The sequence below is a fragment of the Acinonyx jubatus genome, chromosome D3 (genome assembly GCF_027475565.1).
Source record: "Acinonyx jubatus isolate Ajub_Pintada_27869175 chromosome D3, VMU_Ajub_asm_v1.0, whole genome shotgun sequence".
NCBI lineage: Eukaryota > Metazoa > Chordata > Mammalia > Carnivora > Felidae > Acinonyx > Acinonyx jubatus.
The window spans coordinates 6,146,528-6,173,270 of record NC_069392.1 but is presented as its reverse complement, the minus strand read 5'-3'; the positions used below and the strand labels follow the sequence as shown (position 1 = coordinate 6,173,270).

General features: G+C 43.2%; 1 protein-coding gene across 3 annotated transcripts; it reads left to right on the top strand.

The window, feature by feature from the left end:
- Positions 1-2: 2 nt before the first annotated feature.
- Positions 3-24,826, top strand: GTF2H3 (general transcription factor IIH subunit 3). 3 transcript variants are annotated; one of them, XM_015076023.3, is made up of 13 exons: positions 4-135; positions 3,285-3,364; positions 10,321-10,427; positions 12,102-12,268; positions 14,685-14,747; positions 15,635-15,664; positions 15,812-15,840; positions 18,133-18,207; positions 19,261-19,314; positions 22,420-22,488; positions 22,885-23,020; positions 23,134-23,170; positions 23,257-24,826. In XM_015076023.3, the coding sequence occupies exons 1-13, from the start codon at positions 123-125 to the stop codon at positions 23,324-23,326; spliced, it is 930 nt and encodes a 309-aa protein (XP_014931509.1). In that variant the 5' UTR covers positions 4-122; the 3' UTR covers positions 23,327-24,826. The 3 variants fall into 3 exon arrangements, with proteins under 3 accessions (XP_026899986.1, XP_014931509.1, XP_026899989.1); XM_027044188.2 differs by having other exon boundaries at positions 94-205; XM_027044185.2 differs by lacking the exon at positions 22,420-22,488 and having other exon boundaries at positions 3-135.
- The last annotated feature ends 1,917 nt before the right edge of the window (positions 24,827-26,743 follow it).

Here is a 26,743-nt window from a genome sequence, read left to right as displayed (position 1 = left end):
CGGCGCGAGGCCTGGGCGGAGCCGCCTTTGCGTCACGCTGCGGCGCCGGAAGTCGGGGTGCCCAGGAGCCGGGAGGAGTACTTGACTGCTTGCTGCCGGGGCGTGGGGGGATCCTGGCTGCCATGGTGTCAGACGGTGAGGGCCGTGCTGGGAGGGACCCCCGACCCCGGGACTGGGCGGGCTCGGCCTGGCCAGGACCACCCAGGTGGAGCATTATGTCGGGGGCCGGGTGCAACCTGTTTGGTCTTTAGGGGAGTAGCAAAAGAATTCATTTATTCAGTAAATATTTCTGAACGGCGTCCTGTGTGCCAGGCGTTATTTCATGCGCTGCGCAATACGGCTGAGAACATGACAGACAAGGGCCCTCGGGGAGGGTACAGTCTAGTGGGCGAGGCAGACAGTAGGCAAGTAAATAAGAATAGCTTCGAAGGGTGACAAGAGGTGTGAAGACGATATACTGGATGGTCGAGGCGCATCTACTTCAGATAAGAGCTCAGGTACTGAAACGGAGTCTTGAATGACTGTGCGAAGGCGCCGTGGCAAGTTGAGCCACTGCATTCAGTGAGATAGAAATGGGGAACTTGAGGGATAGAAAGGAGAGACTTTCATCCATACGTTAAACTATCAGTTGTAGAGCCTAATGTCTTAAGAAAAAAAAAGAGACCAGCGTGGTGGAAGCGAAATGAGCTAGAAGGATGAGATCAGAGAACTAGGCAGATGCATGGCCCTTGTGGGCCAAGGTAAAGAGGTTGAGCTTTGTTTTTAAGTGTAATATGAAGCCATTGTAGGGTCTCAAGCAAAGAGTTGGTACAATCCGATTTATAATTCAAAGACTTTTAAAAAATATTTATTTACTTTTGAGAGAGAGAGACAGAGCATGAGTGGGGGAGGAGCAGAGAGAGAGGGAGACACAGAATCCGAAGCAGGCTCCAGACTCCAAGCTGTCCGCACAGAGCCCGACATGGGGCTCGAACCTACGAACCGTGACCTGAGCTGAAGTCGGACGCTTAACCGACTGAGCCACCCAAGCGTCCCTGATTTATAATTTTAAAAGGTCACTTTACTGTGTGGAGAAGGGACTGTGGCAGCAAGAGTGGAAATAGATCATTTCAGAGGCTGTAACAACTGCCCATGGTTCCCTTATCTGTTTTTTAAGATACCACAGGGCTGTGAGAGAGGCAGGCCTGGCGTGGCCCAAAGAAGGAAAAATCACAGGGCAGTGCCGTGTGTATGGATACCCGTCTCTCCTGAAAGGCGGCACTTTGTCTTTGTCTCAGGCTTCGGGTGTGGCAAGGAGTGACCTTGAGAATTGTGGGATGGGGCCTCATGGGGAATGAGGCCAAAGGAGTGTGGGCTTACCGGTGGAGGCGTGTCTTTTACAGGAAGTCCTGTGAAAGACAGTTACTAAGTGCTGCTTCTGTGCTAGGCGTCTTTGTGTGTGTGGTTTGCATGTGTTATTTCACCCTAGGGTTAGCAAAAATCCTCATTCTGTAAGGAGTCCGGTCTGGTGGGCTAGATTTAGCAGAGCTGGCAACAGAGATCAGAAACACAACTAGCTGTAAAATGAGGCAGTGAGTTCTGAGTGTCGTTAAAAGAGGGTCAAAGCGGACAGTGAGGCATTGAAAAGCTAGTCTTTAGAGTCCAGCAGACCTGTCTTCATAGCAGGGTGTTTTGCTACTTGCCAGCGGGCCATGTGACTTCGCGCAAGTTACTTTCATTTGCAGAGCAGGAATGCCATACTTCAGGTCCTCTAAGACGCTCCTGATGATGAGATGCGTTTTTATTTAGGATACCACTAAGAGAAATGTTATAAGATACCGTCCTGCTTTTAGCAACTGTTAAATGTTAAAAGAAAAAAAAAAAAAGGAGGTGCACCTAGGTGGCTCAGTTGGTTAAGTGCCCGACTCCTGATCGCGGCTCTGGTCACGATCTCACGCTTCGTATGTTCGAGCCCCCCATCGGGCTCTGCGCCGACCGCTTGGAGCCTGCTTGGGATTCTTTGTCTCCCTCTCTCTGCCCCTCCCTGCCCCTAAAAAATACGTAAGTAAACATTTAAAAAAGAGAGAGAGGGTACGTGTTATAATTGATGAAAGATATTTCCCTCAGTATGTTGTCAGCACAGAATGCCATTCTAGTATTACATGTGCCAGTGGCTGATGCAGAGGACTCCTGTCCTCAGCTGGGGGAGACAGGACCTGTTGGAAGACCTGAGGAGTGTTCTTGGAGGAAAGAGGTAGCACTGGCTTAGGGCTTTGAAGGGTAAATAGGATTTGGATATGTGAGCGGAAATCTCCGAAGGAGTGAGGATTATCCCTATACAGGACGTGGAACTGCAGGAAGAAGGTATGGGGGGCAGGAAAGGCGTTACTGCTTTCTGCTATTAAATGAGCATGCTGGGTTTTTCATAACGGCAAGGACTTATGGGTTTGTGTGTCTCTCACCTCGGTTAGAATTTAGACTCCTTGAGGGCTTGAACCCAGTATCCCCAGCACCTGACACTGGTATTTAGTGTCAGTGTTTGTTGAATGAATTCATGGTGTTGTTAGCCTGTCTAGTTGTGCCTAACTTTGGAGAGTAGCCTATTCACAGTGAAGTCTTTACATAGCGATTGCTTTTCCCTCTTTGGTTTTCACCTTTTAAAAATTGGTTCCTGCGGTGCCTGGGTGGCTCAGTGGGTTAAGTGTCTGACCCTCGATCTCAGATCAGGTCTTGATCTCAGCGTTGTGAGTTCAAGCCCAGTGTTGGGCTCTGCCCTGGGCGTGGAGGCTAGTTAAAAAAAATTTCGGTTCCAAATCACAGTTGGCCTTGCTGCTAGTATATTTGATAGACTTGAGGCCAAAGTGAGTCCAGTGTCTCCCTTCAACCCCTCCGTGCCTGAAATTCTATCACTATTGCATATTAACTGGTTAATCGGTGCATTCTGCCCTTGACCAGGCATTTAGAATGAATATTTGGGCTTCGTTTATTAGGTCTTTATTGGGCGTCTACCACATGTTAGGCAGTTGTGCTACAAGCAGAGGAGGAAGAGTCCCCCCCTTACGGAGCTTCCGTTCTAGTGCATCAAAGATGTAGTGGTGCAGAGAGCAGGCAAGAGCCTGCTCAGGGCCCACAGAGCTTTAGATTATTAAAAGAACATGGCCTTTTGTTAATTTCATGATTGTAGGTTGATACACATGTAAAGGCAAGTGGTGGTGCCTGTTGTGGGTTTAATTTACAAATTGGGAATGTTAGCTTTGCTATGCTTCCATGAGGCTAACGTTTTTATTTTTTGTTAATATTTTCAGAAGATGAATTGAATCTTCTGGTAATCATAGTTGATACCAACCCAATTTGGTGGGGGAAACAAGGATTAAAGGAATCTCAGGTAAGATTGCTTGAGGAGGCCTTTGGATAATTCTGGTTTAATTGAGTGTGTGTTTATATTGCTTTTTTTTTTAAAAAAAAATCAGCTATAGTAAAGTCCTTTACATACCATAAAATTCATCCATTCTGATGTACAATTCGATGCTTTTTTAGTAAAAGTCACAATAAAATAGTGTAACCACCACTTTCATTTCATTTCATCTTAGGCTATTTGTATCACCCCCAAAAAGTTCCCTCATGCCTGTTCACAGTCAATGCTTCTACCCCCTAGTTGCAGGCAACCAGTGATCTGCTCTCTGTCTCTATGTTGCCTTCTCTGGACATTTCGCGTATTCCATGCAATATATAGGCCTTTAAAAAAAATCTATTTTGAAGTATTTTATTTTGAAATAATTACGGACTCATAAGAAATTGTTTAAAAAAATGGTGCAGAGAGGCCCCGTGCACACTTGCTCCGGCTTCCTCCAGTGGTAACACCTCCTGTATCTCAAGTACAGGAGTGAAGCCAGGAAACTGACACCAGTATGCTCTTCAGACCTTATTCAGATCACAACAGATTCCCATCCATGCGTGTGTACGTGCGGTGCTATGCTTTCCCTGTTGCATGTATAGATTTGTGGAACTACCACCACAGTCAGGACAAGAGCTGTTTCATCACAGTGCTCCTTTTTTTTTTATTTTTACTTTTTTTGAACGTTTATTTATTTTTGAAAGAGAGAGACAGTGTGAGCAGGGGAGAGGCAGAGAGAGAGGGAGATACAGAATCGGAAGCAGGTTCCAGTCTCTGAGCTGTTAGCATGGAGCCTGATGTGGGGCTCGAACTTGTGAACTGTGATATCATGACCTGATCTGAAGTAGGATGCTTAACCCACTGAGCCATCCGGGCGCCCTGTCACTTGTGTTCCTTTTATAGTTGCTACACCTGGGGCATCTGGGTCGTTCAGTTGGTTGAGTGTCCAACTCTTGCTTTCGGTTCAGGTCATGATCCCAGGGTCGTGGGATGGAGCCCCGTGTTGGGCTCCACACTGGGAGTGGAGCCTGCTTGAGATTCTCTCTCTCTCTCTCTCTCTCTCTCTCTCTTTCTCTCTCTCTCCCCCTCCCTCCACTCATCTCCCCCAGTCATGCATTCTCTCTCTCTCTCTCAAATTAAAAAAAATAGCAATAATAATATAGTTGCTACACTTTAGACAGTCCCTGGTCCCTAAACCCTAATAAATGCTGATCTAATCGGTTTTCCAGTGCTATAGTTCTGTTATGTAAATAGGTCATAAAGTGTGTAGCCTTTGAGGTTGGCTTTTTTCACTCAACTGAATGCTCTTGGGGTGCCTGGCTGGCTGAGTTGGATAAGCGCCCGATGTCGGCTCAGGTCACGATCTTGGAGTTCATGAGTTTGAACCCTGCTGACAGCGCACAGCCCACTTTGGATCCTTTATCCGCTCCATCCCCCACCCCCCCGTCTCTGCCCTACCCCACGCTCCACGCATGCGTGCTCTTTCTCTCAAAAATAAAATTAAACATTTAAAAACAAAACAGAATGCCCTTGATCCATCCAGGTTGTTCCATGTATCAAAGTTTGCCCTTTTTATTGCTGAGCGGTGTTCCGCGGAATGATATGCCACAGCTCGTTTCCTCACTCACCTGGTAAAGCTTTGACGTTTGGGTGGTTTTCTTCAGGTTTTGGTTACTACATAAGAAGCTGCTCTGAAAATTTGAATGGAGGTTTTTGGGTGGATGTCAGTTTTCATTTCTGTGGGATGAATGTCCAGGATCGCAGCTGCATGGTGATCGCACGTTTGGTTGGATGAGAAACTGCTGTACTGTTTTCTAGAATGGCTGTACGCTCCCACCAGCAAGCGTGAGAGATCCCGTTTGTCCCTCTCCTCACCGGCGTTTGATGTGGTCGCTGTTTTTTATATTAGCCGTTGTAATGAGCGTGGAATGCCACCTTATTGTGGTCTTAATCGCATTTCCTTAATAGCTAGACATGTTGCACATCCTCTCGTAGGCTTATTTGCCATACAGATCGGCCTCCTGACGTGTCTTTTCATGTTGTTTGTCCATTTTCTCATTGGGGTGTTAGGGTTATTTTTAATTATTGAATTTCGAGATTTGAAAAACGTGTCCTAGATACAAGCCCTTTGTCAGATATCTTGTTGGCAAGTATTTTCTCCCAAGCTTTAGCTTGTCTTTTTATCCTCTTCTGGTGGCCTCTCACGGAGCAGAAAATTTTTAATTTTGATCAAGTCCAGTTTCTCGATATTTGAAAAATACAGCTTGTGCTTCTGGTGCTATAAGAATTCTCAGCCTTGCTCTAGGTCTTAAAGATTTTCTGCAGCGTTTTCTGTGAAACGTTCTACGTGTAAATGCATAATCCAGGAGGGCCGGCTCAGTCCACAGAGCATGCAGCTCATGATCTCTGGGTCGAGAGTTCGAGCCTCACGTTGGCGGGGGGGGGGGGGGGGGGGGGAGTAGAGATTACTTAAAAATGAAATCCTAGAGAAAATGACCAAATAAATCCACAATCCACTTTGAATTATTTTTTTTGAACAAGCTGTGAAATTTAAGTTGAGCTTTCATTTTTTGCCTCTGTGTAATCCAGTTGCTCCGGCGCCAGATTTGAAAAGATTACCTTTTCCCAACTGAATGGCTTTTGCAGCCTCGTCAGAAATCACTTGGGTACTTGTGTGGGTTTATTTCTGGGTGCTCTTTCTGTTCCTTTGCGCTCTCTGTCTCTCCCTCCACCGGTACCACAGAGTGTTGATTACAATAGCTAGATAGTAAGTCTTGGGCTCCAGCTGGCTAGTTCCTCCCGCTTTCTTCTTCTTTTTCAAAATTATTTTTTTTAACTATTCTAGTTCCTTTGCCTTTCCATATAAATTAAAAGAAATTAATGTTTATATTATTTTTGACGGGGGGTGGGGAGTGCAGAGAGAGAGACAGAGACAGAGAGACAGAGAATCGAAGCAGGCTCCAGGCTCCAAGGTGTCAGCACAGAGCCCGACATGGGGCTCGAGCCCATGAACCACGAGATCATGACCTGAGCCAAAGTCAGACGCTCAACCGACTGAGCTGCCCAGGCGCCCGACCTTTGGCTGGTTTTGACACAAGGGTGATACTGGCTTCGTAAGATGAATTGGGAAGTCTTCTTTTCTGTTTTCTGGAGCAGATTATTTTGAATTTGGTATCAATTCTTTATTTTTTTATTTTATTTTTTTTAATTAAAAAAGATTTTTTTAATGTTTATTTTTATTTATTAAAAAAATTTTTTTTAATGTTTATTTATTTTTGACAGAGAGAGACAGATCATGAGCAGGGGAGGGTCAGAGAGAGAGCAGGAGACACAGAATCAAGCAGGCTCCAGGCTCTGAGCTGTCAGCACAGAGCCTGATGCGGGGCTCGAACCCACGAACCGCAAGATCATGACCTGAGCTGAAGTTGGACGTTCAACCGACTGAGCCACCCAGGCACCCCCAAAAATGTTTATTTTTGAGAGCAAGAGAGACAGAGTGCAAGCAGGGGAGGGGCAGAGAGAGAGAGGGAGACATAGAATCTGAAACAGGCTCCAGGCTCTGAGCTGTCAGCACAGAGCCTGACGCAGGCTCAGACTCGAGAAGAGAGGGATCATGACCTGAGCCAAAGTCAGACACTTAACTGACTGAGCCACCCAGGCACGCCAGGTGTCCATTCTTGAAATGCCAATGAAATCATCTGGGCCTGGAGTTTGCTTTTGGGGGAGGTTTTAAACTATGAATTAAATTTTTAATCGTTATTAAAGTTTTGAATGATCTTTTTCCTATTGGGTGAGTTTTGGTTATATGCACTATTTTGATTTTGTTTTCCACTTAATATAATATTTTTGAGGTTCATCCATGTCGTAGTACGTATTGCTGGTTCCTTTTTATTACTGAATAGTATTTTATTGTGTGGCTATACCTCTTGTTCATCTGTTCACGAACGTTTGGATTGTTTCCACTTTTTGATTCTTAGGAATAATGCTCAAATAATTCTCAAACAAGTCTTTGTGTGGACGTATGTTTGCATTTCTCTTGAGTAGCTAGATGCCTATGAGTTGAGTTGCTGGGTCATGTGGTAAGTTTAGTTTTAACTTTTTAAGATGTTGCCAGACTTAAAGAGTGGAGTGGGTACGCCGTTTTTGATTCCTTTGAGAGGTGTGTACGAGTTCTAGTTTCTTCACATCCTTGCCAACACATGTCTTTTTTTAAATAATCATTCTAGTAAGTAAGTAGTGGTATCTCATTGGGGTTTTAATTTGCATTTCCTTCATGACTGTTATATATACATATATAATGTATGTGTATTATGTATAATAGTATATGCTTATTAGGCATCATATTTTCTTTTTTTTTTTAAGTTTATTTATTTATTTTGAGAGAGAAAGAGAGACTGTGAGAGGGGGAAGGGCAGAGAGAGGGGCAGATAGAGAATCCCAAGCAGGCTCCATGGTGTCGGTGCAGAGCCTGACATGGGGCTCGATCTCACATACCATGAGATCATGACCTGAGCCGAGATCAAGAGTCAGATAATTGACAGACTGAGCCACCCTGGCGCCCCGTCATATTTTTTTAGTTGAAATGCATATTCAGTTATTACGCCCAATTTTAAAATTGGGCTGTTTGTTTTCTTATTACTGAATTGTAAGAATTCTTCATATATTCTGGATATAAGTCTTTTTCCAAGTATATGATTCATAAATATTTTCTCCGGATCTATGACTTTGTGACCTGTCTCTTCATTTTCTTAATGGTGTCTTTTTTTTTTTTTTTTTTAACGTTTATTTATTTTTGAGACAGAGACAGAGCATGAACGGGGGAGGGGCAGAGAGAGAGGGAGACACAGAATCGGAAGCAGGCTGCAGGCTCCGAGCCGTCAGCCCAGAGCCCGACGCGGGGCTTGAACTCACGGACTGCGAGATCGTGACCTGAGTGAAGTCGGCCGCTTAACCGACTGAGCCACCCAGGCGCCCCAATGGTGTCTTTTTTAAAGTCAGCTTTATCCGGGGGCATCTGGCTGGCTTAGTTGGTAGAGCATGCAACTTGTGATCTTGGGGTCTTGAGTTCAAGCCCCACATTGGGCGTAGAGCATACTTAAAAAAAGTAAATAAAAAGAAAAATCAAAGTTAAAATCAGCTGTATTGAGATATAACTGACATGCAATGGATAGCATATATTTAAAGTGTTCAGTTTGATATGTTTTTGTATATGTATACATTCATGAAATTATCATCACAATCAAAATAATGAACATATAAATCTGTGACCCCCCCCCCCCCCGCCGAAGTTTCATCATGTTCCTTTATCCTGCCTACTTCTCTCTGCTGGTCTCTGCCCCTGGGCAACCAGTCATCTGTTTTGTCATTATAGATTAGTTTGCATTTTCTGGATTTTTATATAAATGGAATCAAACAATATGTAGTGGGATTTCTTTTGGTCTCGTTTCTTTACTCAGCATAATTATTTTGAGATCTGTCCAAGTTGTTACAGTAATGCATTCCTTTTTATTGTTGTTGAATAGTTTTCCATCATATAGACCAGCACATCACTGCATATTACCCTATTACGCCTCAAAAAACTTTTATTTTGAACTCTCATCAGTGGTATATGAGAATTCTTTTTTTTTTGTACCCAAATAAGATGTTCTCTTGCCTTGTTTTTGTTTTGTTTTGTTTTTAAATTTTTAAGCTTATTTATTTTGAGAGAGAGAGAGAGAGAGAGCACAAGCAGGGGAGGGGCAGAGAGAGGGAGAGAGAGAATCCCAAGCAGACTCTGCACTGTCCGTGTGGAGCCAGACGCGGGGCTCAAACTCACAAACTGTGAGATCATGACCTTAGCCGAAACGAAGAGTCAGATGCTTAACCAACTGAGCCACCCAGGTGCCCCCCTTTTCTTTCTTAAGTTTATTTATTTATTTTTGAGAGACAGGGCTTGACAGAGAGAGAGAGAGAGAGAGAGAGAGAGGGAGGAAATCCCAAGCAGACTCTGTGCTGTCAGCACGGAGCTCAACGCAGGACTTGATCTCACAAAAGGTGAGATCACGACCAGGGCTGAAATCAAGAGGCAGACGCTTGACTGACTGAGTCACCCTGGCATTTCTCTCTTTCCTTGTCTTATCTTTTGCCCATAGGATGTACCATAAAAGTTATCTCAGTTTGCTTTTAGTATATTTGATGGCCCATTCTCTCTTGGGGCATTGCACATTTTCCTCTCTGGGTATTATTTTTTTTTAATGATTTGTGGATACTCTTTATATTAGAAAGTTCACCTTTTGCTTGTCATATATTGCGGTTTTTTTTTCCAGTTTGTAATTGGCCTTTCATTTTTGTTTATAGTCACCTTTCTTGCCATATAGAAATTTTAATAGGTTTGTTGTACTTTTTTTAAATAAAGTGGAATTTATCAGTGTTTTATTTGCTGCCTGAAGTATTTTTTCCTTTAAGAGAAACATGCTTTATTCCAGGATTATAAATATATGCACCTACGTGTTTTAGTAATATTAGTGCTTAAGAAAATGTAAGCTCAATGAAAGAAGGGATCTTTGCCTGGCATATAACAGGTGCTTAGCATACTTAGTGACTGAATGAATGGAAAACTTGTACAAATCACCAATTTAATCGGTATGTATATTAATCATCTGTTCTGCGTGGTGGTAGTTTTCTAGTAATTTTATCATAGAATGTGTAACATGTTTGCTTTCCTTAAATGTCGTACAGAAAATATTTGTGGAATAATGCACTGATGTAGAAATCATTTCAGATAAATAAAATTAGAAAACTAATTTTCAAGTGTTTTGGTTTATGGCTTTGGAGGAGGGGGTTCCTGAGTGAGTTTTCAGCAGTGAATAATTGTCTAAAATTTAAATGAAGTCTTTATCATTTCAAGACCTAACCTAGTTATTTGGGTAGCTGCTTTATCTTTTCTTATGGTTTCTATTTTTCAACAGTTTACTTTATCAAAATGCATAGATGCTGTGATGGTGCTGGGAAATTCTCATTTATTCATGAATCGTTCTAACAAACTTGCCGTGATAGCAAGTCACATTCAAGAAAGGTATGACTGTCGTGAGTACCTGTTCAGTGCTTCACACTTGTGAGATTTTGATGCCAGTCGGCATGTACTGTTCCTTTCCTGTAGTGCAAAAAAAATATTTTTCTATAGCGTTGAACAATACTAACAGTGTCAAAAATCAGTACGTGTACCTTTGAAAGGAATGAATGTCGGAAACCTCATTAGCTGACATCTAATAGAGTTGCATCATGTGCACAGGTAACTTACATGGAGTCAGCCATACTCTGTAGGCAAAGAACAGGGAGAATTATCAAGTGGGACAGGTAGCTCCTATCCTTGTTGTCCTTGTGGGTCTGCTCCAGAGGGCAGGTGTGATTCCGCTTTCTCTCAGCCAGTCTTGACTCCTGCATACTTCTCAGAGTGTAATATTTTACTGCTCCGGGTGTGATTCTGGTGTTTACAGATGAGGGTTTTTCTTGTTATGTAGGCTTTTAACCGAGGCCAACTGTCCCATCTGGTGCTCAGCAGAAGAAACAGTTAACTTTTCTTTTCTTTTCTTTTCTTTTCTTTTCTTTTCTTTTCTTTTCTTTTCTTTTCTTTTCTTTTCTTTCTCTTTCTATCTTTCTGTCTTTTTTAATGTTTATTTAATTTCGAGAGAGGGAGGGCACAGGTAGGGGAGGGGCAGAGACAGGGGGAGACACCGAATCCGAAGCAGGCTCCGGGCTCCGAGCTGTTGGCACTGAGCCCGATGTGGGGCTCGAACCCACAAACTATGAGATCATGACCTGAGCCAAAGTCAGATACTCAACTAACTGAGCCATCCAGGCGCCCCAACAGTGACCTTTTCTAACACGAGTGTAGAACCTGGCTGCACGTGAGTCACGTCGGGACGGGTGTGTAGGTGTGCAGCTTCCCTGCAGACATGACCACGTACACGGTACATATTTTCACTGTTAATTTTGACCATATTTACTTTGCGCGCATACACTGACCATAGAATCTGATTCTCTGGGCAAGACACGGTTCTTGTGTGTCTTAACTGGATGTCAGCCACATCGTGGGAGAAGTGACTCTCGTGTACCAGCCTGTTTCATATGAGGTGGGTGGTCCTCCGTCCTCGTTTCTCGGGGCTGCTCTCTCGGCTGTGTCGAAAGAGCCCGTGAGCCACCAAGTAAGTGCCCTCGCTCCCATGATCACCATGCAGTTTTCTCAAAATTGGATGTAAAAGACCTCACTGATTTGGTTAAGATATCGAAAGAAAACCTACAAAAGGCACAGTGGTCAGTTGTTAGAAAAATCAAAGCTGTGTTTTACAGGATTACTATAAAAATCATGAAGCACTGGGAGGATCTTTTCAGGGGCCCTTGGACCAGATTTGTATTACGGGGGGTAGGTGAATACCCCTCAAATAATAACCCAGCCCTGAGATAGAATTTGGTATGACTCTCCTCCCGACTGGCATCTGAGAAAGTAGGATGAGAACCACCTCGAAGCATGTCGAGAGACTGGAACCGGCTTTATTTCCTCTCACTTTTGAGAAAACAGAGGGATCATTGAAACACTCTCTGGTGGTAGACTTGCGTTTGCCAATTATTATAGAATCTTGCGAGGCAGAATTGGCGTGGTTTTTGTTTGTTTTCTGTGCTGAATTTCATCTGGGTGTTTAGTGAGGACAGAGTCCTGGTGTAACTCGTGTTTTTCCCCCCTCTGTTTCAGTCGATTCTTATATCCTGGGAAGAATGGCAGACTTGGAGACTTCTTTGGAGACCCCGGCAACCCTCCTTCTGAATTCAGCCCCTCAGGGAGCAAAGACGGCAAATACGAGTTGTTCACAGCAGCGAATGAAGTCATTGCTGAAGAAATTAAAGATCTCATGACCAAGAGTAATGGATTTCTTTGCCCATTATATTTTTGTACAATAGACAGTTGAATCTGGAGGTCCTTGAGGCTCGAAGTCGAGAGATTTGGGGTTCCTGGGACTGTTTACTTGCGTTCTCTCTCTTTTCTTTTGTAAAATCATTTTCATCCAAGCCTGAGCCCCGGTTGCTTGACCTCGCCAGCCTCTCCCACTGTCCACCAGCCTCTACTTCTTGAAACACACTCTTAGCGTCTAAGGATATCCTTTTGTCCTGTTTCTCCTCTTTTTAGGACCATTCTTCCATCTCTGACTTTTCCTTCATCTTGTCCCATAAAAAAATAGGTTTTTCAATTCTGCACATTATATTCTTCTTTTTTCTTCCTCTGTATGTTTTCATCCGCTCTTATCTTTAATTGTCATTTCTATGTGAACACTTCCCAGTCTTTATCTTTTTTTTTTTTTAACGTTTATTTTTGAGACAGAGAGGGACAGAGCATGAACGGGGGAGGGTCAGAGAGAGAGGGAGACACAGAATCTGAAACGGGCTCCAGGCTCTGAGCTGTCAGCACAGAGCCCGACGCGGGGCTCGAACTCACGGAGCGCGAGATCATGACCTGAGCCGAAGTCGGCCGCCCAACCGACTGAGCCACCCAGGCGCCCCGCCAGTCTTTATCTTTAATGTAGCCTTTCTTCCAGCAAATGTCTCCACAGAGGGGTCCACAGTCTGGCTGACACACCCCAGAGTAGGTTCATTATCTTTCCCTCCCAGTCACACCGCCATTTCCACCCCCAGTTTCTGCCACACCCCTCCACCTACGTTTCCAAACTCAAAGTGTTCATTTTTGACTCTTTTCTGCTCACATTCACCATCTAGTCAGCTATGATATCCCATTAGTTTAGCCTTAGAAGTACCTCCAAAATTTGCCTCCAAATTCTCTGTCATCTGGCTCAACCCCAGCACCGTTGGCATTTTGGGATGGATAATTCTCTGTTGTGGGAACTGCCCTGTGCTTTGGAGGATATTTAGCAGCATCCCTGGCCTAGACCCATTAGATGCCATAACATCCCCCAGTTGTGATAACCAAATGTCTCAGACTTTGCCAGATATCCCCTATAGGGCACAGTTGCTCAGGTTGAGCACTGCTCCTCTGGATCATTGTAGTGGCCTCTGTTCACTGACTTCTGTCTGTCCCCATTCAGGTCTTTCCACTCATAGTTATCTTTCTGAAAATCAGAGCTGCTATTTCCTGGCTTAAAGGCTGTTACTGGTTCCCTATTGCCCGTAGGCTGTGTTTTTTAAACCGTAGCCTGTGTCAGAATCACCTGGAAGGGAAAGGGAACTCTTTAGAGACAGGAAGTAGGTTCGTGGTTTCCTGGGGCCGGGGCAGCACCATGCCATTGGGACCGGCCCAAGGGATCTTTTGGGGTAAAAGGAAATGTTCTGAAATTGGGTTGTGGTAATTGTGTACAACTCTCTAAATTTACTAAAAACCACTGAATTGTTTTCTTAAAAGGAGTGAATTTTATGATCTGTCAGTTATACCCCAGTAAAGCTGGTAAAAGTCACCTGGGGGCTTGTTAAAACAAAATGCTGGGTCCCACCCTGCAGTTTGTGATTCTGTGGGTCGAGGGTGGTCCCAAGAATTTGTGTGTCTATTAAGTTCCTGGGTGATGCTCCTATACCTGGTTCCAGAATCACACTTCAAGAACCACTGGTCTCCAGGGTAAAGTCTCAACTTTTCAGTATGGTGTTCAAGACCTTTCCTGGTCTGACCTCCCCCACGGGTGGGGGTATCAGTGCTCCAGGACCAGCTGCAGGCCAGATGTCTGTCTGGGATCTCCACCCTCTTGAGCTGCTTAACTCTTTTCACTCAAGGTGTCAAATAAGTTGCCAGCATCGTCCCTGCTTGCCACAGCTAGAGGGCTTGCTCGACCCGCTGTCCACAAGCCAGGCAGCTCTCCAGGGGCAGGAGGCAGAGGGGTGATGGGATGGAGGAGAGAGAGACTCAGATCAGGTGCTGTACATGACCTTTCGTACCTTTTAGGTCATAACAAACCTGAACCTTTCCAGATAACCCCAGGGTGTTTTCTATTATTTTTTATTGTGGTAGAATACACATAACATAAAATTTACTTTTTAGCCATTTAAAAATGTACGGTGCGGTGACATTAAGTACATTTACATGGTCTACAAACATCACCACTGTCCATTCCCAGAACTTATCCCAAACTGAGACTTTGTATCCCCTCAGAATATTTTAAATTGAGAAAATGTTAAAAATTGCTTATTTAAGCAATACTGAGAACAGATCTCTCTCTGTGTTTTTAAACCTGATTTGGACATGTCTGGTTTTATTCAGGATGAATGCTTTGGTTTGAAAATTATTTCAGTCCAAGAAAATGCCCAGTAATTGACTTTTTAACTTTATTATTATTTGCAGGTGACATAAAGGGTCAACATACGGAAACTCTGCTGGCGGGATCCCTCGCCAAAGCTCTTTGCTGTATCCTTGGCATTTTAGTCGTTCAGAAGGTGTCTTGTGCGTGAAACATACCTTTCTTGTGATAATTTTGAGAACCTTGGGTGTCCATATTAGTGAAAGGCTTGAGTATTCTAAAGTGGTGGGTAATCAAAAAATAGTTTATCTTGGCTTTAGAACATTTTCAAAATAAGCTGTAAAAACTTGAAATGTAAAAAAAAGGAAAACTCTTATTTTCTCTGCTCCCAGCAGATTCTTAGGGGTGCTTGTATCTTGCAGCCTGGGGTGGGTGTGTTTGTTTCTTCTGCCTTCTGTAAATTAGTAACAGTGTGTTTGATTATAGGAGCCATTTACTGATCCTGAGGCTTAATTCGTGAGCGGTTTTTCCACAGGCCCACAGGTTATTTGAACTTAGCGTAGAGTGAACACCTTCCTGAGCGTTTTGATGTTGTCTGTGTTTGTGTGATGTTCTCCCGGTCTTGTGTAAGTTGATTTCTTTGTTTGGGAGAGTATTGAGAGATTCCTGTGTCCTGGGCTTTGGGGGTGCCTCTCATCTGTGTGTGGTTTTCACATTCCTTACCTTATCTGGCTTATTGACTTACTGGTGGTCCCAGTATATTCACATGTAGGATGTGGTGGACAATCACAGAAGGATCATATCCTGGTAATTTTAATATTCTGGGACAAAGATCATGTTTTGGTCAGGTTACAAAGCCCAGTTAATTGCGGTTGGTAATTGGAAACCCCCAATCACTCTTACTCTTGTGTGTTTATCGTGGGAAGTGGAGCATTTTTTTTTTCAGCTAAGTGGATGCTGGATTGATTTAAAATTCGAGGTTATTTTTCTGTTTGCTATAAATATCTATGAAATCAAATAATATTTTAAAATTCCTTAATGCTAAAAAAATAAGATATTCATAGAATGAACAAGGAGGTTAAAGGTAGGAGTCTATGGTTTTTTGTGAGGCCTGTAATCCTTGTCTTACTGCTATAATTTTGGTGGACTGTTTAAAAAAATTGGTTGGAAAACCTTATAATACGTTTAATAAGATTCAGTTAAATTGTAATCTGTTTTTATCTTTTTGTAGATAATCAAGAAATGAAATCAAGGATTTTGGTAAGATTAAGAAAAAATCAGTACTGTGTTTATGTACCAATGGCAGCCTATTAGAAAGCATAATGGGAAGTAAGAGCCATTTATCTATTTTTTTTTTAGTTTTCTTATTTTGAGAGAGAGAGCAAAGGAGGGGCAGAGAAAGAGGAAGAGAGAGAATCCCAAGCAGGCTCCACGCTATTAGTGCTGAGCCCTACCCATGACTGTGAGATCATGACCTGAGCCGAAATCAAGAGCTAGACAGACATTTAACCAACTGAGCCAGCCAGGTGCCCCAAGACCCATTTATAATAAATATTGAATATCCAGAATAAATCAACAATCAATGTGTAAAACTGATTATGATGAAAAACTAAAACTCTGAGAGACGTGAGAGAATTGAATGGAGAGCCAAATTTTACTCTTGGATGTCAATTTTTCCAAAGTTAAACTATAAATTTAATGCATTCTCAGAATATTAATGAGGTTTTTTTATTTTTCATGGCAGAGTGGGGGGAATTAAATTCAAGAGTAAGGGGTCCCTGGCTGGCTCAGTTGGTACAGTGTGTGACTCTTGATCTTGGCTTGTCAGTTTGAGCCCCACATTGAATGTAGAGATTACTTAAAAATAAAACCTTAAAAAAAAAAAAAAAGAAAGAAATTCAACAGTTTATCTGGAAAAATAAATCAGTGAGAACAGACAAATGCTTTCTGAAAGAGAATGATAAGCAGGAACTTGCCCTGTCAGGCATTAAAGCACATGGCAAACCTGTGGTAACACTGTGATTCTGGCACAGTAGTAGACACAGGGTAAATGGAAAAGACTAGAATCCAGGGAAAAACCAGGTCAATGGAGTTCTTTGACTTGTGGAAAGGAAGCCCTTAAGTTTGTGGCAAGAAAATGAATTATTCAGTTGAAGGTAATGGGCCAATTGGTTGGCCATTTGGGGGGAATCTCATGCCCACATCTAAATCTAGTAAATCAAATCAAATAAATCTAGTAAATCAAACATTTCACTGTAAAAATTCAAGTCATAAAAGCACTGGAAGAAAATACCTGTTTATATGCATCTTGGATAGGGAAGGACCTTGCTGAGCATGATGTGAAACTTTAAAGAAAACCTGAAGACCTCAAAAAAAAAAAAAAAACCCCAAAACAAGAAGGAAAGGAAAACTATTAGGAAAAGTATTTTCAGCATAGCCGCCTAAGAGAGGATTAATGTCATGGTTCTAAAAATGAAAAAGGGCTCTAAACTAAGTTTTAGAAGTTAAGGTTTACTGTAAAGAAACGGGTAGACGATATGAGCAATCTTCAGAAGAAGGAATGTGGATGGCCAGTTAGCGCTTGAGAAGTCGTGCAGCCTTCCTAGTAAGTGCAGAAGTATAAACGTCCAGTAAGACGTCAAGATTTAATGTGCATGTACTTTAGCAATCTCCCTGATTACTTTAGGAGCTAGTCGGGGTCACGTAAAGCATGTATGTGGGTGCTCATGAGAGCACTGTTTAAAACTCAGGATTGGAAACTGCTTCAGTGTCCTCTGTAGATAATTGGTTAGAGAGCAGAAATCTATGAAGTCAGCACGAAGGAGGATGTACATCCAAATTCATTGATACGAGATTTCCTCCCCGGGTACTGTGGAATCAAAATGCAGATTGCAGGGGGTGCCTGCATGGTAGAGCATGTGACTCTTTTTTTTTTTAAACATTTATTTATTTTTGAGAGAGAGAGACAATGTGAGCAGGCGAGGGTCAGAGAGAGAGAGGGAGACACAGAATCGGAAGCAGGCTCCAGGCTCTGAGTTGTCAGCACAGAGCCCGACGCGGGGCTCGAACCCACGAGCTGTGAGATCATGACCCGAGCCGAAGTTGGACACTTAACTGACTGAGCCACCCAGGGGCCCCGAGCACGTAACTCTTGATCTTGGGGTCGTGGGTTTGAGCCCCACATTGGGTATAGAGTTTGTTTTTTTAAAAAAGAGCAGTTTCCTGAACACTAGGTGATCATCCTGGGGTGTGTGTGTGTGTGTGTGTGTGTGTGTGTGTGTGTGTGTGTGTGTATTTTTGGTGTGAGTGTATATATGTGCCCCAACAGGTACTCTCTAGAAACTGTTAAACAAGGATCCTCTCTTGAGCGGTAGGGTCTGGGGGAAATTGCTGCAGTCATCTTTATGCTATAGATAGTATGTAATAATGGTAACGAGGCAGATGAATTCTAATTCAACCAGCTGCACTGGTTGTGTCTGCAGTACATTGTGTTGACGTGTGGGTGAGAACTCGGCTGTGCCCGCAAGGTATTCACGTGGATATGATTTCCAGGTGATTAAGGCTGCGGAAGACAGCGCACTGCAGTACATGAACTTCATGAATGTCATTTTCGCAGCACAGAAGCAGGTGAATTGGGAGTATTTTTTCTTTTCAATTTTTATTTAAATTCCAGTTAGTTACCATACAGTGTAATACTAGTTTCGGGGGTACAGTCTAGGGATTCAGCACTCACATGACACCCTGTGCTCATCACTTGTTTCCCCCCCCTCCTCCCTCCCGCCCCCCCCCCCCCCCCCTGTAACCATTAGTTCTCTGTAGTTAAGAGTCTGTTTCTTAGTTTGCCTGCCTTTCTCTCTCTCTTTCCCCCTCCCCCCGCTAGGGAGAGCATTCTTTTTAAAGAATGTTTGTTTCCTTATGAAGGAATTAATTTTATTTTTTGAATGACCTACATAGAAAGGTAGTCTGACTAACTGGCCTTATCAGCGGATTAGGAATCTGGAATTCATATTTTGTACTAGTTGTTTCTTTGTTTTGTTTTGGGTCCTGGAGCCCATGAGAATCTGAGGGGTCCCCAGAAAAAGGTACTCTGAAACCCAGTTTTGCATTTAGTTTCATGGAATTCATGGAACCCTTGTCTAGCCCATCCTTGGACCCATCTTTGGGCCTCAGGCTAAGAATCCCTAGTTTGCAATTCACACCATACCTTGCCTCAGTTTCTCTATCTGTTTGCGTGGGGAGGTCTTAGAAAGATTTGATATTTTTACCTTGCAAATATTTGAGTTAATTTTCACTAATTCAAATGAATTATCACTAAGATATTTTCTTCTTTGACATGTTAAGAAAAACTTTCTTAAAACTTCAGTTTTAAGCCCCAAATGCTCCCATGTCCATGCCTGATATTCTCCATGTTGGAGCAGCCGCATGCTGTAGTGAAAGACCGTGGGCTTTGGGGACAGGCAGACTGGAGGGGGCGGGTGACAGCACTGCCTTCTACCGGCTCTGTGACCGCAGCCTGGCCAAGGCCTGGGTGCTTCAGCTGCAGATGCGCAGTATCTACCTTGTAGAGTTATCCTGTGTATCACATAAGGTATTTTGAGAGGAGTGTAGCACACAGTAGTTACCCGATGTAAGCTAGTCATTCTTATTACTCTTATAATGTTTCCGGAATGTTCGTTTCAGAATATTTTGATCGATGCCTGTGTTTTAGACTCGGATTCAGGACTCCTCCAACAGGTACGTGTTCAAGGAAAGCGCGGTGGTGGTGGTCCAGGGAGCATGGTGTGCTCTCTTGATTTCTTGTGAATGCTTCTCACCGGCCTGCACCCGGTTGTAGGGTTAGCCTGTGTACTGCTGCAGCTTGGAGCACTCGCATCTCCTGGTCCTTGTTTTAGTTTATTTTTCTCACTGAAGTATAGTTGACACGCAGCGTCACAGCAGTTTCAGGTGAACGGCTCTCTGGTTCCTTTAAAATGTTTATTTATGCTCCACACAGTGACTTTGATTGGTTCTGTGAAAGTGACTCACACATTGAAATGAAGTCCAACGACACAGGAAAGTATTTTTTAAAGGGGAAAAAAAAATCCCTTCAAATCCTGTCGTCTTCAAATTACCGTTGTTAGTCTTAGGCGAACAGCGTGACAGATCTCTCTCTACACAAGGTATAGGTGGAAGAATGATCACCAAGTAGAGCATTTTATAAAGACTGGATCATAACTCCACATCTGTGCTGTCCTACGTGATAGTTACATGGCTGTTGAGCTCTTGAAATGAGTCTGGTCTGAACCGAGATGTGCTGTTAAGTGCAAGATACACAGTGAATTTCAAAGACGTAGTATGAAGAACAGAATGTAAAGATTTCTGTATTGATTACATGTTAAAACGATAATACTCTGAATATACTGAATTAAATAAAATGTTATTAAAATTAATTTTATCTGTTTTTTTCCCCTTTTTTATGCGGCTAGAAAATGTTAAATTTCACATTATTGCCCACGTTATATTCCTGTTGGATGGCACTGTTGGATGTTGCTTTTTAATCAAACGTGTGGAAAAGAGGTTTAATTAAATCAAAAAGGGGGGGAAGAAGACTAAAGATACTGCTGAACTTCGGATAAATGTTTTTTGACCACAAGAAATATTATTTCCTAAAAGATCAGTGAAAAGCACAAAACTGGAAAACGCGGAGTTTAGGTTACTACTGAGGTTGCGGAGTAGGAGATACAGTTGGAAAGTACACTAGAGTCAGAGGTTCTGGAACGGTCTTATTTCTTAAACTTGGCGGTAGGTACATGGTGTTCGTTGTATCAAAACCATACTTCCATGTTATGTATGTATAGTGTTGTGCGTATGGTTATATCTCAGAATTAAAAAACCAAAAAGGTTGAGTACGTGTTTTAACTGCACATTTCAGCCTACACAGCGTCTGCTAACTCCTAGAAGATCTTGCCTGTGCCATGAATTTAGATACCCGCTCTGCGGGACGCCTGGGGGGCTCAGTCAGTTAAATGTCCGACTTCAGCTCAGGTCACGATCTGGAGGTTTGTGGGTTCGAGTCCCGCGTCGGCTCTGTGCTGACAGCTCGGGGCCTGGAGCCTGTTTCGGATTGTGTGTCTCCCCCTCTCTCTCTACCCCTCCTCTGCTCACGCTCTGTTTCTTTCTCTCTCTCTCTCTCCCTCCCTCCCTCCCTCTCCCTCCCTCTCAAAAATAAATAAACATTAAAAAAATAAATAAACATTAAAAAAATAAAAGGAAAAAAATCCCAGCTCTGCCTCCCTGGCCCTCACATTTATATGCGTGGGTCAGACACAGGCTCTGTGAGTTCCAGACTTGAGTATTCAGCTCTATATGCGGCATCTCCCCTTGGACCACCAGCAGCATGTCAGGTTTCACGTGTCAAAATCAGAACTTGAGGTTTTCATGCTGCCTCCCAGGCATCCCCATCTCAGCAACTGGCAGCTCAGACCGTCAGCCCCTCAGGCCAAAATTCTGACTCTAACTTGTTTCTTCTCTTCTTCTCCTTTCCTACCCTTGCAAATCTTGTCGGTTTGATCTTTGAAATAGTCTCTGAATCCCACCGTATGTCTTCCGCTTCACTACTACCACTCAAGCGGAAGCTTGTAAGATCTGTTGACTGGCCTCTGTTTCCTTGCTGACGCCCACCCAAGTCGGTTCTCAGCACAGCGGTCAGAGCGAAGCTTTCAAATCAGATCTTGTCACCCACCTGCTCAAAACCCTCCCGTGGCATCCCAGCGGGATGGACTAAAACCCAGAGTCTTCCCGTGGCCATCTGTGCTCCCTACGCGATACAGTTTTCGGGTATCTTTTTGTCCGCGTGGCGTCTCCCACTTCGCTCCAGCCACACCGGGCTCCTTGCTGTTGCTTTCAAACCACGGCCCGCTGCAGCCTGAGGCTGTCTGCACTTGCTGTTTCCTCTGCCTCTGAGGTTTTTCCTCAGTTGAGTCACCTCCTCAGAGAAGCCTTCCCTGACTGTCCAGGGTCACTCCCCGTCCCCTTACCCAGCTTCATTTTTCTTCATAGAAATGATAACTTGTGACGTTATTTCTGCGTTTACTTACCTGGTTGACTCTTCTGTCTTCCCCCGTTTGAACCCAAGCGTCCGTCAACAGATGAATGGGGTTAAGCAAATTGTGGTATAACCATACAATAGAATAGCACTTGGTCATGGAAAGGAACGAAGTGCTGATAACGTGCCACAATGCGGATGAACCTTGAAAACACGATGCTAAGGAAAGGACCCATGTTGCCTAAGTCCGTTGATCCGAAGTGTCCAGAATAGGCAGATCCATAGAGCTAGAGAGTGGACTAGTGGTAGCCCAGGACTAGAGGAAGGGGGTGGGAGTGACTGCTAACAGGTATGGGGTTTCTTTTTGGAGTGAGGAAATGTTCTGGATCTAGATAGTGGTGACAGTTGCGTAACGCTGAATACAGTGAAAAGTAGTGAATTACCCACTTTAAAAGGCTGAATTTTATGGCCTATGAAGTATCTCAAAGCTGTTGCTAAAAAGTATAATGAAAACGAGTAAACATGGCAGGAATAATGATTGTATCAGTAGCCAACACAGGAGAAAGGGCATATACTGTGCTACACTGAGGTCTCCAAAGGGCGAAAGAGTGGGGTGCCTGGGCGGGGGATAAGATAGCTGGAAACCTGGAGAGGTAGCGGGAAGCCTGTGGTCCTCCCTCGCCCTGGGAGACCATTCCCTTTTGATTTGCTCAGTCATATCCTCCTTTGGAGACCTGACCTGGTGAGAATTCCATCCCTCTAGAAAAGCTTAAGCACGTGCCAGTTCGGCAGAGAGCCCTCTGTATGTCTTGCAGGCCTGTGACATCACGGGGGGACTGTACTTGAAGGTGCCTCAGATGCCCTCCCTCCTGCAGTATTTACTGGTAAGGAGCCTGACACCTGGAGTCCGAGGGACAGACCCCGTTTCCCGGGGAATGAATGGGAGCAAGGCGGCTGAGGCCAGTAATTGGAAGAAGAAGGAGCAAATGGTGGCCCCGGGGGTTTGGAACCTACAAGGGTGCCCGCACTTCAGGTGGTTTCTGGAGGCGGCTGTGTGTAGAAAGTTGTAGGACTGTTCACAGAACGGTGCCTGCGTGTGGATGTGCTGGGTCGCTGGGAGATGGATAAAATTGCATTTCTTGATAGACTTTTAAGGAAGATCCTAATTTATTCTCCTTAGTGTTCACTGGCGAATATTTGATATTTATATCCTGACTTCTGGTTACTTTTCCCCCATGTTCTAAATAAAATTATCTTCCTTGCCTTTTTTCCCCCCCCAGTGGGTTTTTCTTCCCGATCAAGATCAAAGATCTCAGTTAATCCTCCCACCCCCGATTCACGTGGACTACCGGGCTGCTTGCTTCTGTCATCGAAATCTTATTGAAATTGGCTATGTCTGCTCTGTGTGCTTGTCAAGTAAGTTCAAGCACAGGGTTGTCCTTTTGTGTGTTGTGCGGGGGTGGGGGATGGTCAGAAAATAACTGTGGTTTTTTCCAACATCCTGTTTATTTTGTCTGTTCAATTTACAGTATTCTGCAATTTCAGTCCTATCTGCACCACCTGCGAGTAAGTATCCCCCGCCAGGCTGTGTGGCTGGCTCACACTGGAAAAGTCTAGAGCACTGAAGAGTGTGGTCCTCTGTGTCATTTCAGGACAGCCTTTAAGATTTCGCTGCCTCCGGTGCTGAAGGCCAAGAAAAAGAAACTGAAAGCATCAGCATGATCCTAAGATCCACCCGCCCCCACACTCTGCCCATCTTTTCAAGCCTATGAATAGAAATTGTATGGCAGAGTCTGTGTTGGGAAGGCCCTGAAAAAATACAGCATGTGTAGGATAATTGTTACTGAAATTTCTTACAGGAAAGATTTCTAAACCATTATCCTCGTCCTGTGCTTTTGGGAGACTGCTTTTTTTGAGGGAGTCATTCTATGCAATGTACCCCAAATCATTTCTGACTGGTTTTTGGCCACAAAGGGAGAAGAGAAGAAAGCACAAATTAGTTAGTGACCTTTTTTTTTTTTTTTTTTTTTTAAATGAGGTGCTCATTTGTCAGTCAGCCCGTCCTGACTGATCACAGGCTTTGGACTCTGTTACCCGTGACTAGGTTCTTACTGTGAATGCACGACCCGTGAAATTTGAGTGCAGTTTTGGAGAAAGCAACCGTGCGGTGCTGGCATTATTCAACATAGACCATCTTCCTTGATTCCACAGCTGACTTTTACAGTAGTCCTGTAAATAAACTCCCGATTGTCGAGATTCAGATTAGCTTCAGATACAGATATTTTTTCTTTTCTCTGACATCACGTGTCTGGACACAGTCATCCAAATAATAACAGTTTGTCACCGAATTAAGTGCAAAGTCCGATCTTGAGTGAGTGAGGAGAGTGGGTGCAGGACTCTGGCGGCAACTTTTTCTTCAGAGATAGTTGTGTGAGAGCTGATTTGTGAAAGCCGGTGTCTGGGTTCAGAGGGGGACTCTCTTGGGGAGAATGGATTTTTTACGGTTCAGTGTTGTCCCCCAGATAGAATTCTTTCCTTTTGTAATGAGGGGAAAAAAAAAAAAGCAATAATGTTGGAGAACTGTTCTCTAGAAGCTTTGGGTTTACTACTGACAAATGCTAAAGGTTCAGAAGAAAAATTATTTGTAATTTCAGTGAGAAAAAAAACCCTATTTTTTTATGTGAGCTTGAAGTTGTTAGAAGTCCTTTCAAATTCCAGTACAATGTAAGAAGGGCTTTCAGGAATGGTGGCTGGTTTGATTTGTTTTTAAAAGTATATTGACAAAAACAAACAGGTGTATACTGACAAAAACCTGAAGATTCTAATTTTCTCTTTATGCCGTCTCAGAAGCTGAGTCTCGTTTAAGTAGTTTGGTACTTGGTTAGATGATTTCGGGTAGATTTTGTATTCTGGATTTATAACTTTGTTAATTACACACAGATTTTGGTGGTCACCTGGAAAGTATTTGTGAATCCTTAAGTTTGAAAATCTGGTTTGTCTTTTAAACATACTATTTAATATTTCATAGCCTAAGAGTAATGGAAATCGCTGTTTTAGGTCTAGGAGTCATCAGATACCTAAAAGACGAGTAATTTCAAAGAAGCTGATCAGGTTTTTGTTTGAAATGTTTTGTGTACTGGCTTAATTCTGTTTAGGCTTTGTTTTTAACTGTTGTTTTTATGGTTTATATAAATTTTTATAATAAAATAATTTAAATTTTCATATTTGCCTAAGTCATTTTCGCTTATTGTTTGTTTCATGCTAATCTTAAAGTTTGTACTTTAACTGGATTTGGTCAAATGTCAGTCAAGTTTGTACTTTAACTGGATTTGGTCAAATGTCAGTCAAGTTTTTATTCAACTCTGAAGAACTTTTACTTATTTTTTTTTAATGTGTTAAAAAAATAGTTTTTAATGTTTATTTATTTTTGAGAGAGAGGGAGAGACAAGAGCCTGAGTAGAGGAGGGACACAGGGAGAGGGAGACACAGACTCCAAAGGAGGCTCCAGGCTCTGAGCTGTCAGCACAGAGCCCGACATGGGACCCGAACTCATAAACTGTGAGATCATGACCTGAGCCAAAGTCAGATGCTTAACTGACTGAGCCACCCAGGCACCCCTATTTTATTTTATTTTATTTTATTTTATTTTATTTTATTTTATTTTATTAAAAAAAAATTTTTTTTAACGTTTATTTATTTTGAGACAGAGAGAGACAGAGCATGAACAGGGGAGGGGCATAGAGAGAGGGAGACATAGAATCTGAAACAGGCTCTGGGCTCCGGGCTCTGAGCTGTCAGCACAGAGCCCGATGCGGGGCTTGAACTCACGGACTGTGAGATCATGACCTGAGCTGAAGTCGGACACTCAACCGACCGAGCCACCCAGGCGCCCCCCTATTTTATTTTTTTTAAGTAAGCTCTATGCCCAATGTGGGGTTTGAACTCATAACCACAAGGTCAAGAGTTGCATGCTCTACCAAGTGACCTAACAAGGAGGCTCTGAAGAACTTTAATTTCAAATCTGGCTAAAACTGTATATGAAAATATTGTTAGAAATACTGCATAATAATAGATTGGTGTGAAGTATTTAATGCAAAGTTTCTAAGTCTGAAACTATTAGAAGGAAGATTGGATGTTTGCTTGTAATTTTATTTTGTGAGCAAGATTAGCAAAATTTTAATTATTTGGTATTTTCATTGGATAAAGCAAGCTGGTGTAATGTATGTTTTCATGTCATAGAAGTAGGACCTTTATTATCCCATAATAGTTAATTGTAAAACCATGAAATTATTCCCTTATTGAGTAGATAGTTAAATATTATAACTATTATCCAATCCTCAATTCTAAGGTAGTCTCTTGGACTTTATCTACAAAAAGATTCCTGCTCCCATGTTTTAAAAACCGTTATTTTGTTTATTTCAAGTCACCCAAAGATGATTTGTAAGACCGTTAGTGATTCCCGGAAGAGTGCATGGAACGTTTCCAGCAGTGATGGAGAAGAGAGTAAATATGATGTGAAAATGTTGGGGTTCAGAGAAAATGGGCAAAAAAGAATTCTTCAGTGCAAAAAGGGTGGTTTTATTAAAGCATAGGGACAGGACCTGTGGGCAGAAAGCTGCACCTGGGGCTGTGAGGAGTGACTGGTTGTATACTTTCAAGTTGGGAGGGGATTAGGGAGAGTGGAAGTCTCTAAGGAATTTAGAAGCAAACTTTCCAGGACCTGGGGCTCCCTGCTGTTAGGAAAAGGTCATATACTAGCGTCTAGTAAAACCTCAGTCATGAGACCCTTCAAATGTAGATCGGTGGGCCCCAAGCTTGGAGGATGATTGCTAACATACATCTTGGGTGGAGGGGAGAGGTAAAGGAGGTTCCAGGGGAATTTTTATATGGTAAAGGAGACTTACAGGATCCTGGAGGTCAGGCCATTGTTAAGCTTAAGTATTAACATTGAGGGGTGCCTGGTGGCTCAGTGGGTTAAGCATCTGATTTAGGCTCAGGTCATGATCTCATGGTTCCTGAGTTCGAGCCCCGCGTCGGGCTCTGTGCTGACAGCTCGGAGCCTGGAACCTGCTTCGGATTCTGTGTCTCCCTCTCTCTCTGCCCCTCCCCCACTCATGCTCTCTGTCTCAGAAATAAACA

Excerpts from the sequence above, each read along its gene's own strand:
- GTF2H3 (XM_015076023.3), top strand. Across the intron at positions 12,269-14,684 it reads TAAAGATCTCATGACCAAGA|GTGACATAAAGGGTCAACAT; the intron begins GTAATGGATTTC and ends TATTATTTGCAG. Across the intron at positions 23,171-23,256 it reads CCTATCTGCACCACCTGCGA|GACAGCCTTTAAGATTTCGC; the intron begins GTAAGTATCCCC and ends GTGTCATTTCAG.